The following is a 15,158-nucleotide window of genomic DNA, read 5'->3' on the forward strand; positions in this document are numbered from 1 at the left end:
TGGAACACGGGACACGGGGTGCAGCGATACCCAGAGATGTGCTCACCAGACGCAATGGATGTGACATGATGATGGGGGAGCCTGTTATTGGGGAGGAAGTGGTGGGGTGGGGGCGGTGGGGGCGAATGGGAACTTCATATTTTTTTAATGTAATATCTTTTTAAAAAATGAATAAATTGAGTAGAATTTGGAAAAAAAAAAAGTAAACTCTAGAATATATGAGCCCTGCCTCATAAAAGGAACTATCCTAATGAGCCAAGCCTTCAGTGTTTTTTTTTTAAAGATTTATTTATTTATATCTCTCCCCTTCCCACCCCCCCACCCCAGTTGTCTGTTCTCTGCGTCTATTTGCTGCATCTTCTTTGTCTGCTTCTGTTGTTGTCAGCGACATGGGAATCTGTGTTTCTTTTTGTTGCATCTTCTTGCTGTGTCAGCTCTCCGTGTGTGTGGTGCCATTCCTGGGCAGGCTGCACTGTCGTGCTGGGCAGCTCTCCTTACGGGGCGCACTCCCTGCGCGTGGGGCTCCCCTATGCGGGGGACACCTCTGCATGGCAGGGCACTCCTTGCACACATCAGCACTGCGCATGGGTAGCTCCACATGGGTCAAGGAGGCCCGGGGTTTGAACCGCGGACCTCCCATGTGGTAGAAGGATGCCCTAACCACTGGGACAAGTCTGCCACCAGTCTTCAGTCTTGTACCTATTAAACATTTCTACAATGACCCAAAAAAAAAAAAAAAAAAAGTTCAGTGTGGTCATGAGAGAGGGAAAAAGAAAAGAGAGAATAATATAAAGAGTGAATAAATGATAGAAAACAGATTAGAGGTATTAGAGATAAAAAGTCAGAAATATTGGGAGCTAAACAGAGAGAGGTGAAATGTAAGAGAAACAATAAATGATGGAGAAGAGAATAATGTAAAGGAAAGGGGATAGCATTGGTAGCCAGAATCAGTACACACAGAAAAGAGAAAATTGAGGATGAGGAAGCACAGCAAATAAGAAATGTTGCCTGCAGCACTAATATAAAAAAAGGAAAAAGAAAGAGAGAAGAAAAAAAGCAGACCAAGAAAAAGAGAAGGGACGAAAAAGAAAAAGGAAAAGGAAAAAAAAGGGGCGGTAGGGGTGGTAAAGAGGAAGAAATATAAGAAAACAAACCAACAAAAAAGACCAGACAAGGTCTCAGGCAAAGAATCCTGTTTGCAATTGAATAACCTGCTTAGGAGTATTACCTTCCCCCTTTCTCGTTTTCTCACTTCCCTCTTTCCCAAGGCAGCAGGAAGGTTACATGAGAGCTCCTGTAGGAAATTCAAATGGGTCCCCGGTGAACCAACTCTCCTGAGAAAATAATGACTCTTAATTTCTTGAGAGAGCACCCACCCCTTGCCAGAAACCCTAAATATCCTATTGGAAGCCTGTAAAGCATGTCCTACTGTCCCTTTCCCTTAGGTGTGCTACAAGGGGGCTAGTTAATTTTCTGACTCCACCATCTCCCAGACCAAGTTTCCTATCCCAGAGCATTTAGGTAAAGTGGGCTCTCTCACCAGATTCGCCTGTCCTCTCTTCCTAGGCTCTCCCCAATTCAGCTGATATGCTCCTCCAAACTCAATAAAAGGGGGGGGGGGGCAGAAAATTGAACCTACATTCCTTGGGCCCCTCTACATCTCCCTACTCCTGGAGTTAGTCTGTGACCAGAGGGGTAGGGCAACGCTGGATTTCTGGGAGTTTTGGTCTTGGGAAACAGAGGCCCAGGAGAATGTGGACTCACGGTATGTAGGTCTGTGAAATGTGGGCCGTGGGGGTTCAGGGGACACAGGCTTGTTGTTCATGCATTTGGGGAACACAGGGGCTTGGAAACTCTGCCCCATGACTGGGAGTTCTCAGTGAATGCCTTGGTTCTTAGCCCTAGGGGGAAGGGATTTACCTTCCCATGGCTTCCGAGTTCAGTGTTAGAAACCCTCAGTTCTACCTTGAGCAAACACCAATTCTGCTGCAGTCTCGCCAGACCAATGTCCAGATACCTCCTGCCCTGCAGTTTCCTGAAACAGCCTGCTCCAGCAGGACTCCATCACCACACAGCCAGTCCTTTGTAAGAGAGATGACGATGGTGTACTTACTAAGATGCCCTCTTGCCCCCCCCCCCCTCCTATGTTCTCTTTTACCATCACTGCCCACACAGAATATGCCTATGGGTCCTGGAGTGATGAATCAGAGTGGCCCTCCTCCACCTCCATGTTCTCACAACATGTCTCCAGATGGAATGGTAGATGGGGGTCCTCCTGCACCACACATGCAGAACCAGATGAACAGCCAGATGCCTGGGCCTAACCATATGCCTATGCAAGGACCTGGACCCAGTAAACTCAATATGACAAATAGTTCTGTGAACATGCCTTCAAGTAGACATGGATCCATGGGAGGCTACAACCATTCAGTGCCATCATCACAGAGTATGCCTGTACAGAATCAGATGATAATGAGTCAAGGGCAACCAATGGGAAACTATGGCCCTAGACCAGATATAAACATGCAGCCAAACCAAGGTCCAATGATGCATCAGTAGCCTACTTCTCAAAAATACAGTGTACCATAAATAGGTGGGCAATATTACCAAGGACAGCAGCCATCTGTGGGAATGATGGGTAAAGTTAGCCAAGGCAATCATATGGGTCAGAGACAGAGTCCTCCCTATAGGCCACCTCAACAGGTCCCACCACTGCAGGACTCAGGCGAGGAGGACTATTATGGGGACTGTATTAGTCAGCCAAAGGGGTGCTGATGCAAAATACCAGAAATCTGTTGGCTTCTTTGGGTGAGAAAGTACCCCTTATGGTACCTTGAGTTGGACTCTTTATGACCTTGTGACTGTAAGCTTCTACCCCAAATAAATACCCTTTATAAAAGCCAACAGATTTTCTGGTACTTTGCATTAGCACCCTTTTGGCTAATACAGATGTGGAGTTTTTCTTTTCAGAGTAATGAAATTGTTCTAAAATTTTTTGTGGTGGTGAGTGCACAACATTGTATTATAGTAAAAGCCACTGATTATAAATTTTAGATAGATTTTATGGTATGTGAATATATTTTTAAAAAATTCACTGTTCTGAAAAAAAGGTTGTAAGGTATATTTTTTAATAGTAGATTTTAGGGTAGCATTTATTATATTTTAATGTTTCCAAGAAACTTATTTTCATGTTAACCTTCATCTTTCCAGTCTTGCCATCCTGCAACATTCTAAAGGGAAGTGATGATCAATTGGAGTTAGATCTGTACCAGGAAGTGGGAATATATTGGCAAATGAAATGATCAACTGTCTGGGCTGTGGAGCTTAAGTTTAGTTTAGAAAGATAATATAGAGTGAAATGACAAGATTAACTTCTACACATTGTATTAAAGGACTTGAATTGTGGAGATGCAAAAACCTGTTGGAAAGAATGAGGTATGTTACCTGAAACCTTAAGGACTTGGCTGGACAAAATCTTAGAAAATTTGCTTGGGATATTAAACAGTTTGAAGGATACATGTATAAAATCCCTGAGAAAACAGAGTCTACCTTTCCAGAAAGTGAGAGCAGAAAGAACTTCAGAAAAAAAGGTGTGGACTGGACAGGAAAGGGCAGCAGAGAGGAACATTGTGGGTCTGAAAACCATTCATTATCTAAGTCCTATGGTCCTTGTTCCAAGGCCAGTAGGGATCCATCTAAAAAGTTAAGGCAAGGGAAGTGGCTTTGGCTCAATCAGGTGGGCTCCCGTCTACCATATGGGAGGCCCTGGGTTCATGTCCCGGGGCCTCCTTGTGAAGGCAGGCTGGCCTGCATGCCACAGAGAGCCAACTGAGCAAGGTCACACAACAACAACAAAAAAAAGGAAGACATGCAAAACCACAGAAGAGTGTGCAGTGAAAGGACAGAGAGAGCAGAAAGGAAGCAAGCCACAAGGGGGGAGGAGAAATAAAATAAAATAAAATACAGACACAGAACAACACACAGCAAATGGACATAGAGCACAGACAGCACACAAAAAAGCCGGGGGGGGGGTGGTAAAAAAAGTTAAATCTCATGACAAGATGAGATTTCTGTTTCAAAGAGAGCCTTTTAGGAGCAGAATCCATTGAAGTAAGGACTAATGAATAGAAGCAAATTTGAAAATAGAGGAAAAAGAAAAGATTTTGAAAATGGTTCATTACCAGAGGAAAATATTCATTAGTATGCAAAAGAGACATACAAAAAAATGAGAATATAGATGTAATAATTTTGTCATTCAAATAGAGACATGCACAATTAAACTAAATGTTTTCAGATTTGGAAAATGTAGCAGGAGAAATTTAGGTGTTTTTTTTTTTTAAGAGCCCCTTTCACACTCAGAATCAGCCCATTTGGAAATACCATGGTCATCCTACTCATGGCCAAGAGGATAAAATCCATACTCTCACCCAGCTTGCAATTCCACTCCAACCTAATTTTTAAAAAAATACAATTCTATTGAAGTATATCATTCATACATGAACACACATAAACAATAAGTATAGAGTAACTCTGCTGAGGCTCAGCAGAGTTGCGACTCCTACTCTCTGGTTTGTTGGTACTCCCAGGTCAGTTAACAGGGAGGTGAAGAAGGTCAACCACCACACCAGGGAGCCAAGAGTGCCTACAACTGCAAGCGGAGGAACTGCATCCAGCATCCATGTGGAATCTAAGCCCCCTCTTGATCTAGAGGTGGAGTGGACATCACCATCCCAGGGTCCACAGAATGAAGGAATAAAATATGGATTAGAGTGGACTTACTGATATTCTACAATAAAACTATTGTGACTAGTAATAGAAGAAATTGTAGCATTGAGGTGGAGAAAGTGGCCACAATGGTTGCTGAGGGCAGGGAGAGGGCAGAAGAGATGTGATGTGGGGGCATTTTCGGGACTTTAAGTTGTCCTACATGATACTGCAGGGTCAGATGATGGACTTTATATATTCTGCCAAAACCCACTGAATGTACTGGGGGTGAGTGTGAACTACAGGGTAAACTATTATCCATGTGGTACAGCAGTTATCCAAAATGTGTTCACCGACTGCAATGAGTGTGCCACAATGATGGGGGCGGTTATTGGTGTGGGAGGAGTGGGGTGGGGGGATGGGAGATATACAGGAACCTCTTATGTTTTTTAATGTAACATTTTTTTATGATGTACATATCTTTGAAAAACACAATTTACAAAAATGATGGGGGTGGGGGGTGGAGAGTGGGTTATATGGGAACCTCTTATGTTTTTTAATGTAACGTTCTTTGTGACCTATTAACTTTAAATAAAAAAGTGTAAAAAAAAAAGAAAAACAAAAACCAATAAGTGTATAGTAAAAGTTGTGAATTTTTAAGACAAATGAGGAAGGCACCCCACCACCATCTTGCATTACTATGAAACAATTGCCACAAACTATGACAGAGCATCACCAAAATACTATGAGCATTCTTATATTTATACTATTAACCACAATGGTTATCTACCACTGAAATCACTGTTATACATTCCCTAAATTATTATTCTCTCATTTCCTTCAATTGGCATTTATGTCTACAGACTACCCCTTTCAGCTTCAATCACATTTACAAAGCAGCAGTGTTAGTTATACTCACTATAATGTTACTATCAACTCTGTTCAGTTCCACAGGTTTATAATTAACCTTGTTGATAATGCTAATACATTAATCATCAGCTTCCATTCTTAACCCACCTTCTATATCTAATAACCTATACTGTAGGCTTTACCTTTGCTTACTCATCCCATTTAGTTCATACTAGTGAGACCATACAATATTTGTCTTTTTGTGTCTGGCTTATTTCACTCAACATAATATTCTTCAAGTCCATCCATATTTTCTTATACATCCTGATTTTATTTCTTCTTACATCTGAGTAGTATTCCATATATGTATATGCTCTATTTTGTTTATCCATTCATCACCTGATGGACACTTGGATTGGTCCCATATTTTATCAATTGTGAATAGTGCTGCAACGAACATCGGTGTGCACATGTCATTCACATTCTTGCTTTCAGTTCTTCTGAATGTATTCCTAGTAGCAGTATTGCTGGATCAATTGGCAGTTCTATATTCAGAATCTTGAGGTACTGCCAAACTTTATTCTACGAAGGCTACATCATTCTACATTCCCACCAACAGTGAAGGAGTATTCCTGTTCCTCCACATCCTTTCCAGCACTTGCTGTTTTCTGTATTTTTAATAATGGCCATTCTATAAGGTGTGAAATAGTATCTAATTGTAGTTTTGTTTTTGTTTTTTAAGGATTTCCTGTATTCCCCCATTCAATCTTGGCTGCCACAACCAGACAGACAGAAAGCACGAGGACTTCTTGTATCTGTAGTGGATCATTGTAGTTTTGATCTGCATTTCCCTAACAACTAGAATGTTAAGCATATTTTCATGTGCTTTTTGATCATTTGTATTTCCTCTTTGGAAGAATGTCTATTCAGGTCTTTTGCCAATTTATAAATTGTGCTGCTTGTCTTTTTATCGTGGAGTTGTATGATCTGGATATGAAACCCATACTGGATATGTAGTTTCCAAATGTTTTCTCCCCTTGAATAGCCTGACTTTTTACTTTGTGCAAATGTATCCTAATTTGGAAGTGACATATGTAAATACACAGAGAAAAAGATAGGAGTTAAGTCTATTTAAAAAAATTTTACAGACAAATGAGAAACTAAATAAAACAAAGTGGAGTTACTCTGGCTAAGAGGCTTAAAATGGAGTTGGCAGGCCACTGAGCACCTCACTCTCCTGAAGGTCTCAGCCACATATCACAGCTTGTCAAGGGAAGCCAAACTAAAAGAACAATGTTTCTAAAGACACCATGAAACAACTATAAGATAAAGAAATCGGTAAACTGCCTAACTTGAGAGACATGTGAAAAGCCCTAAATATCCAATCATAATTCTTCACAAATTTATTATTTTTTAAAAAACCCTAGCTTGAAAGTCCCAAGAGGGACACAATTTGGGTTGCCACTGGGAATGGTACTCCTGGAAATGCAATTTCTAAGACCTCAAATAAACGCTTTTGTTACCATACAGCCCAATCTGTAATTCCTCCATTAACACAAATTTGCTTCCATTAAAAGCAGGAAAGTAAAAATAAAATAAATTTCGTTTTCTAGAGACAAAAGGATATTTAAAATTAAAATAAGTAGGGCGTTTTAGGACTTGTAAATTTGTCAACATTTTCTCTATTATTGTTAGCATTACAGGATATGCCAACAGGTTAAAAAATTAATAAAGCATAGACAAAGGGCATCATTTTTCATTTCCCTCGGGATGCAACAAGGCTCATCCGTGACAGACCTGTCCCCAACTTACCCAATTGGAAGGTCCACAAATTTTGCATATTCATGCCGGTATTGGGTATGGTGTTTCCCTTTCTCTCGTCTGTACCGGAATTCTCTCCAAGAAAAATCCTGCCTCGCCAAAAAACGAAACAAAACCCTGCATTAGGCCAGATAGCGAGCCGGCAGTCCCCTCACTAAACGGATATCAGGTCAAATAAGTCTCGCTAAAACACCCACGAGAAGGTGGAGAACGCCTCGCACAGCCCCGGGAAGGGCAGGAGGTCCTCGCCCGCTCCTCAGCACTCGCCTCGCCGAGGCCGCCGCGGCTCAGCGCCCTCCCCCGCCGGCCGCGCTCAGGGCGCTCCTCGCTCCCGGTGCGCGTCGCCGCCCGCCCGCAGCCCCGGGGGCGTCCCGGCAGCCGGGCTCGCGCTCCCGACGCCAGACGGTCGGAGGCCGAGCCCCCCACGTGACGCCCCGCGGCGCCCACCCGCCCGAGCCGTCCTCCGCGGCCGCGAGGCGCCGCTTGGCCCCGCCCTCAGGCCGACAGGAGGACCACCTGCCCCGGCCCCGGCCGAGCCAGCGTGGCCGCGCGGGCGCAGGGGCGGCAGGCCTGCGGGAGCCCGAGGCCGCTCCACCCGGAGGCGCGGAGGCTCCTCCCCGTCACGTGCCGCGGGGACCTGCCCGAGAAGCCCTCGCGGGTTCTGGGGGCGGTTGCTGGGCGGTGGAGAAACACTTGGTTTTGATCCTTGTGAATTTCTCCCCTAACTCTCCCTCTCCTAAGTAAAAAGTCCCTATCCCCGGAAAGTGAAAAATGAAGGCTTTATTAGCATTGAAAAGCTTGTTTTACATCAAGCAAATCAGCTCCGTTGCCTGAAGGCTCTCCATCAGGGGATCTGATCAGCGCTCGGAGCACAATGTGTGTGTGTGTCCCAAGGCGTCACCACGTGTCTCAGCGCTGGTCCGTCCCAGCGTCGGTCTCCACCTGTCCCGGTGTCTGGAAGTGCGTCTTGAGCTCCCTCTGCCCGTCACCTCCTACGTATAAACAGGAGGAAAATGGAACCCGGCTCGGAGGGCTGCCGTGAAGGTTTCGTGGGAACCAAACCAAGAGCGGAGTTTGTACTCGTGCTCCCCGTTCCTTCTTTCATGATCGATTCTGATTTAAAACAAAACAAAAATGGAAAACAGCACACCCGCGAACCGGTTTTTAAATGAATTTGCCAAACGAGAGCTCCCCCTCAATTCATTTCTCTGCAAGTTCTTATTTCGGAGATGCCTTTTGTGGGGTTCGTCGCTGTTTTTACAGCTTCCTTTCTGCAGCGGTGACAGGGCAGAGGCAATCCCTTGCCAGTGTTCCTGCTGGAGACGCGTGCCACTCGACTGAGGCTGTCCCGTGGGAAGCAGCCGGGAAAGTGAGGCCGAGTCACTGCACTTGAAGAGTCCTTACAAACACCTGCACGATAGCAGAGCACCGCACTGTAAGGCTGTTGGGCCCGTAACCCGGGGCTGGAGAGTCCAGCCCAGATTCTGGTAGGCTTGGGTGCTGCTCGGCTCGGGGCTCGCAACTCTTGGGCTTGCGATGGACGCCCCCTCCCCCGGCGAGCTCCTCCAGCCTCACGGCCGAGGTTGCGGGCCCGTGCCCCCAGCCGGTGACCCCGCCGCAGCCCGGGTTCCAGAACCCCGCCCCCGGCCGCCCTCCTGACCCCTCCCCTGGGCGGTTTCCTGGGCGCCTCTCACGGTCCGCCCTGCTCCCTCCACACCGGCTCCTCTCCCGACCTCAGAGCGCGGCAGCAGCGCCTTTCCCGCGTCTCTGGCCGAAACCCTCGCAGTGCGCCTCGACTCCTCTCTTCTCCTCACACCCACGTCCCACCGGCCAGCAAGTCCGATCAGCTCCACTTTCTAAACACATCCAGAGCGCGGGCACTCGCCCCACGCCCCGAGCGCCTCCCAGCGCGGCCCAGGGCCTCGGCAGCCCTTCCCGGGCGCTGGCCGTCTCCCCCTCGCGGGTCCCCGCTGCCGCCCTGGCCCAGCCAGGCGCCTCTGAGCGACCGGGGAAAGCCCTTCCAGAGCGCGCCTGCTCCGCCCGAGGACCCGCCGCCGGAGACCCCGGAACGGCCCGGGAGGCCCCGGGAGCTCTGCTCGCCCCGCCCCCCGCCCCCCTCCCCGCTCGCTCCGCCCCGCCCCGCCCGCCCCTCCCCCGCGCTCCCTGGGACCCACCTCACGCCCCCTCCCCTCCGGGGCCGCCTCGCCTCCCCTCCCGGGGCCTGGCGCTCCGAGCCCCGAGGGGCCCTCTTCCCCAGGCCGGGTCCGCTCCGCGAGCCTCTCGGAGCGCGCACGCCCCGGGCGCTCCGCCGGCGAGTGAGCGAAGGAAGAGCGCCCAGGGTCAGGGGAGGGCTCGGGGGTGCGTGGGTAAGGAAGCGAGCGCAGGAAAACGAGGTCGGGTGGCCGATAGACGGCTGTTCGCCGTGCGCGTCTGTCGACGTGGCTGTTTGCTTGAAAAACGTGAGGAAAGAAATGTTGGCAAGTGTGCGTCTCTCGCGTTTGGGGCTTTCCCTCCTCCTCCCGGAGCGAGGAGGCCGAAAGACCTCTCTCTGGGCCTGTGCCCCCGCCTCGGTCCGAGGCCGGCGGGTGGCGCGCCGGCGCCGGCGCCGCGAGCAGGAAGTGACGCGCGCGCGGGTGGGACATGCAAATCACAGACGGCAGCCTCGCCCAAGGAGCTATGGGAGTCAATTAATAAAAGGCGTGGATGCCAGCAAATAAGTAACCGGGCCGAGAATTACGCATCACACGGTCCGAGCATAATATGCTGTCCAATATCGGGAAAGGGATGAGTCAGTCGACTGAGGAGACTTTTGTCACCGTTCGCGAAAGATCTGTGAGCGGAGTTGTATAGCGGCGAGGCGGCATCTGTCGTTATCGCTTCTCGGCCTTTTGGCTAAGATCAAGTGTAGTATCTGTTCTTATCAGTTTAATATCTGATACGTCCTCTATCCGAGGACAATATATTAAATGGATTTTTGGAGCTGGGAGATGGAATAGGGGCTTGCTCCGTCCACTCCACGCATCGACCTGGTATTGCAGTACTTCCAGGAACGGTGCACCCCTCCGGGGGAATAATAGTGGTTGAAAAAGCAGACTCGTATTCTTGCGGAGAAGTTTCCTCGTAGAAAGACTTGGCTGGGGCTTAGTGCTGGCTGTGGGGCTGCGTTCCCTATCAGCCGCGAAGCAGCGCACGCTTTCGCCCTGGGGAGAAAGCTTCTCCGTTGTGTGGTGTTACTATCTACCCGCTCTCCGGTGCTGCCGGCTGCCTGGCTGTGCGTGACACGGCCGGCCCGCAGACCAGCTAAGGCTGTGCCTTCGCGGGGTGCGAGGCGACTCACACCGTGCGGACTCGGGAGCTTCGTGTCCCGCCCCCTGTTCCTTCGCGGGGAAAGTGGCCTGAGGTGAATGTGTGCAGTGTCTGTGAGGGCTCTAACGTTAGACCATCCTTTTTCACTAGTCATGGAAAAAGGTTTTCATTTATTTCTATACCCTGCTTTTTAAACTTTAGTTTTACCTTTTCTAAATTACTTAATGCACTTCTTATGTTATTAAGTACATTGTTACTATCTCATTTTCCTACTAATTGAATTTGGCAAGTTCTTGTCTCATTTTTAAATAAATTTGGATCACAGAAGGGTTACAAATGTGGCAAGGGAGAATCACTGGTGTTAGGTGTCAGGGTTGGGGGATACAGGGGAGGAAGGTTATCTGGGCATACATACAGGGTATATAAGTAATTTTAAATGTTCATGGAGCACTGCCACAGAGGGGGGAGATTCACACGAAAGAACAGCAAATTCCCATACTGGGGAGTTCTGCCACATTCTCTAATGGAACATCAGTCCCCCAAGTACAGGGCAATGACTAGTGAAAAAGGACTCACTTTGAAGTCTCTTAGCCATATAAACTCATTTTCCCCCTTTCCGCCCTTTCCCTCTTTTGGTCAAGGAGTGTTAGGGAGGATAAAAATAAATAGCCATTGTACTACTGGTGGTGGGAACCTAAAACTGGGAAGCTACTGTTAAAACTGGTGGTTCCTCAGAAGGTTAATGTCACTTCTAAGTATGTGCCGAGAACTGAAAGCAGGGACTCCAACAAATATTTGCACACCAATGTTCATAGCATTTTTTCACAAAAGCAAAAAGGCAGGAACGGTAGTTTCCATCAGAGGATGGATGGGATGAAGAAATTGTGATACATCCATACAGTGAGTATTACACAGCTGTCAATGGATGTCGTGCGGATGCACTCTAGATCACAGTTGAACCTTGAGGACGTCCTGTTGACCGAAATAAGCAAGTGGGTTTCAGCGAGTTAACTAAGTTAAATTTTAAAACAAAAGTAACCTTCTTTTGTTTGTTTATTTGGGAAAAGTAAGAGACCCAAGAGAAGCTAATACAAGAATACTGTTTTGCCTGTCTGAAGTATCAACTGTATGTTTGACATCCTGGTGGAGGCGGCAATTGAACTAGGGACTATGTATTTCAAGGCAGAAACTCCTCCACGGAGCTAAATAAAAAACATATATACATACATACACATTATTTTTCAAAAAGAATTATCTTTAAAACATACGTTTTAGCGGGGCTTGTCTTCGAGGCATGATGGAAAGGCTCTATCTTCACTGTGGTGGTGGATGAGCAGAGTGTGTCCAAATGACAAAACTCAAGGAGCTGTGCATTTAAAATAGGTGCATTTTATTTTAAGCTATGTCTCAAGGTTAGTTTAAATGTGGCTCAAACGGTTAAGCAACTGTTTCCCACACGGGAGGTCCCGGTTCCGTTCCGGTGCCACCTAAAAATCAAGCCAAACCAAGCCAAAGGGAAAAAGGCGACTCAGGGGATGCGGATGTACCTCAGTGGTTGAGCTCCGGCTTCCCACATAGGAGGTACCAGGTCCAGTGTCCAGCCCCGTACAGGCAGGCAGGCCGACAACGCAAAAGCCCTGCAGTCAGTCGATTTAGGGAAAAGTTTGGCGGTCCCTCGAAGAGTTAAATGTAGGATCACCACATGACCCCAGAAACGCTGCCAGTATGTAAAAGGATTGAAAAGAGATACTCCAAACCTCCCAACGGCAGTCTGCTTAAACCTCACAGACACTGCACACATTCACCTCAGGCCACTTTCCCCGCGAAGGAACAGGGGGCGGGACACGAAGCTCCCGAGTCCGCACGGTGTGAGTCGCCTCGCACCCCGCGAAGGCACAGCCTTAGCTGGTCTGCGGGCCGGCCGTGTCACGCACAGCCAGGCAGCCGGCAGCACCGGAGAGCGGGTAGATAGTAACACCACACAACGGAGAAGCTTTCTCCCCAGGGCGAAAGCGTGCGCTGCTTCGCGGCTGATAGGGAACGCAGCCCCACAGCCAGCACTAAGCCCCAGCCAAGTCTTTCTACGAGGAAACTTCTCCGCAAGAATACGAGTCTGCTTTTTCAACCACTATTATTCCCCCGGAGGGGTGCACCGTTCCTGGAAGTACTGCAATACCAGGTCGATGCGTGGAGTGGACGGAGCAAGCCCCTATTCCATCTCCCAGCTCCAAAAATCCATTTAATATATTGTCCTCGGATAGAGGACGTATCAGATATTAAACTGATAAGAACAGATACTACACTTGATCTTAGCCAAAAGGCCGAGAAGCGATAACGACAGATGCCGCCTCGCCGCTATACAACTCCGCTCACAGATCTTTCGCGAACGGTGACAAAAGTCTCCTCAGTCGACTGACTCATCCCTTTCCCGATATTGGACAGCATATTATGCTCGGACCGTGTGATGCGTAATTCTCGGCCCGGTTACTTATTTGCTGGCATCCACGCCTTTTATTAATTGACTCCCATAGCTCCTTGGGCGAGGCTGCCGTCTGTGATTTGCATGTCCCACCCGCGCGCGCGTCACTTCCTGCTCGCGGCGCCGGCGCCGGCGCGCCACCCGCCGGCCTCGGACCGAGGCGGGGGCACAGGCCCAGAGAGAGGTCTTTCGGCCTCCTCGCTCCGGGAGGAGGAGGGAAAGCCCCAAACGCGAGAGACGCACACTTGCCAACATTTCTTTCCTCACGTTTTTCAAGCAAACAGCCACGTCGACAGACGCGCACGGCGAACAGCCGTCTATCGGCCACCCGACCTCGTTTTCCTGCGCTCGCTTCCTTACCCACGCACCCCCGAGCCCTCCCCTGACCCTGGGCGCTCTTCCTTCGCTCACTCGCCGGCGGAGCGCCCGGGGCGTGCGCGCTCCGAGAGGCTCGCGGAGCGGACCCGGCCTGGGGAAGAGGGCCCCTCGGGGCTCGGAGCGCCAGGCCCCGGGAGGGGAGGCGAGGCGGCCCCGGAGGGGAGGGGGCGTGAGGTGGGTCCCAGGGAGCGCGGGGGAGGGGCGGGCGGGGCGGGGCGGAGCGAGCGGGGAGGGGGGCGGGGGGCGGGGCGAGCAGAGCTCCCGGGGCCTCCCGGGCCGTTCCGGGGTCTCCGGCGGCGGGTCCTCGGGCGGAGCAGGCGCGCTCTGGAAGGGCTTTCCCCGGTCGCTCAGAGGCGCCTGGCTGGGCCAGGGCGGCAGCGGGGACCCGCGAGGGGGAGACGGCCAGCGCCCGGGAAGGGCTGCCGAGGCCCTGGGCCGCGCTGGGAGGCGCTCGGGGCGTGGGGCGAGTGCCCGCGCTCTGGATGTGTTTAGAAAGTGGAGCTGATCGGACTTGCTGGCCGGTGGGACGTGGGTGTGAGGAGAAGAGAGGAGTCGAGGCGCACTGCGAGGGTTTCGGCCAGAGACGCGGGAAAGGCGCTGCTGCCGCGCTCTGAGGTCGGGAGAGGAGCCGGTGTGGAGGGAGCAGGGCGGACCGTGAGAGGCGCCCAGGAAACCGCCCAGGGGAGGGGTCAGGAGGGCGGCCGGGGGCGGGGTTCTGGAACCCGGGCTGCGGCGGGGTCACCGGCTGGGGGCACGGGCCCGCAACCTCGGCCGTGAGGCTGGAGGAGCTCGCCGGGGGAGGGGGCGTCCATCGCAAGCCCAAGAGTTGCGAGCCCCGAGCCGAGCAGCACCCAAGCCTACCAGAATCTGGGCTGGACTCTCCAGCCCCGGGTTACGGGCCCAACAGCCTTACAGTGCGGTGCTCTGCTATCGTGCAGGTGTTTGTAAGGACTCTTCAAGTGCAGTGACTCGGCCTCACTTTCCCGGCTGCTTCCCACGGGACAGCCTCAGTCGAGTGGCACGCGTCTCCAGCAGGAACACTGGCAAGGGATTGCCTCTGCCCTGTCACCGCTGCAGAAAGGAAGCTGTAAAAACAGCGACGAACCCCACAAAAGGCATCTCCGAAATAAGAACTTGCAGAGAAATGAATTGAGGGGGAGCTCTCGTTTGGCAAATTCATTTAAAAACCGGTTCGCGGGTGTGCTGTTTTCCATTTTTGTTTTGTTTTAAATCAGAATCGATCATGAAAGAAGGAACGGGGAGCACGAGTACAAACTCCGCTCTTGGTTTGGTTCCCACGAAACCTTCACGGCAGCCCTCCGAGCCGGGTTCCATTTTCCTCCTGTTTATACGTAGGAGGTGACGGGCAGAGGGAGCTCAAGACGCACTTCCAGACACCGGGACAGGTGGAGACCGACGCTGGGACGGACCAGCGCTGAGACACGTGGTGACGCCTTGGGACACACACACACATTGTGCTCCGAGCGCTGATCAGATCCCCTGATGGAGAGCCTTCAGGCAACGGAGCTGATTTGCTTGATGTAAAACAAGCTTTTCAATGCTAATAAAGCCTTCATTTTTCACTTTCCGGGGATAGGGACTTTTTACTTAGGAGAGGGAG

At 50.2% G+C, this 15,158-nt stretch overlaps 2 protein-coding genes, 2 non-coding genes and 1 pseudogene across 4 annotated transcripts in view; 4 read left to right on the forward strand and 1 right to left on the reverse strand.

Annotated features, from left to right (window-relative positions):
- The window catches only part of LOC131275404 (collagen alpha-1(I) chain-like), a 53,686-nt gene that overhangs the window by 37,988 nt on the left and 540 nt on the right, over positions 1-15,158 (forward strand). Inside the window, exons 3-5 of the mRNA XM_071218741.1 lie at positions 7,578-8,114; positions 8,935-10,121; positions 13,212-13,711. Of these exons, the coding sequence (XP_071074842.1) occupies positions 7,578-8,114; positions 8,935-10,121; positions 13,212-13,711 (2,224 nt within the window). The remainder of the gene's footprint in view (positions 1-7,577; positions 8,115-8,934; positions 10,122-13,211; positions 13,712-15,158) is intronic.
- LOC101437135 (protein SSXT-like) lies at positions 1,927-2,775 on the forward strand (annotated as a pseudogene).
- LOC111764051 (U2 spliceosomal RNA) lies at positions 10,247-10,437 on the forward strand. The gene has a single exon (XR_002796758.2). It is a non-coding gene; the product is annotated as a U2 spliceosomal RNA (small nuclear RNA).
- Positions 12,823-13,013, reverse strand: LOC131275897 (U2 spliceosomal RNA). The gene has a single exon (XR_009183371.1). It is a non-coding gene; the product is annotated as a U2 spliceosomal RNA (small nuclear RNA).
- The window catches only part of LOC101447532 (zinc finger protein 596-like), a 37,907-nt gene continuing 36,986 nt past the window's right edge, over positions 14,238-15,158 (forward strand). Inside the window, exon 1 of the mRNA XM_058286178.2 lies at positions 14,238-15,078. The gene's annotated coding sequence lies outside the window, so the exon portion shown is untranslated. The remainder of the gene's footprint in view (positions 15,079-15,158) is intronic.

This window comes from Dasypus novemcinctus, chromosome 2 (assembly GCF_030445035.2).
Source record: "Dasypus novemcinctus isolate mDasNov1 chromosome 2, mDasNov1.1.hap2, whole genome shotgun sequence".
NCBI lineage: Eukaryota > Metazoa > Chordata > Mammalia > Cingulata > Dasypodidae > Dasypus > Dasypus novemcinctus.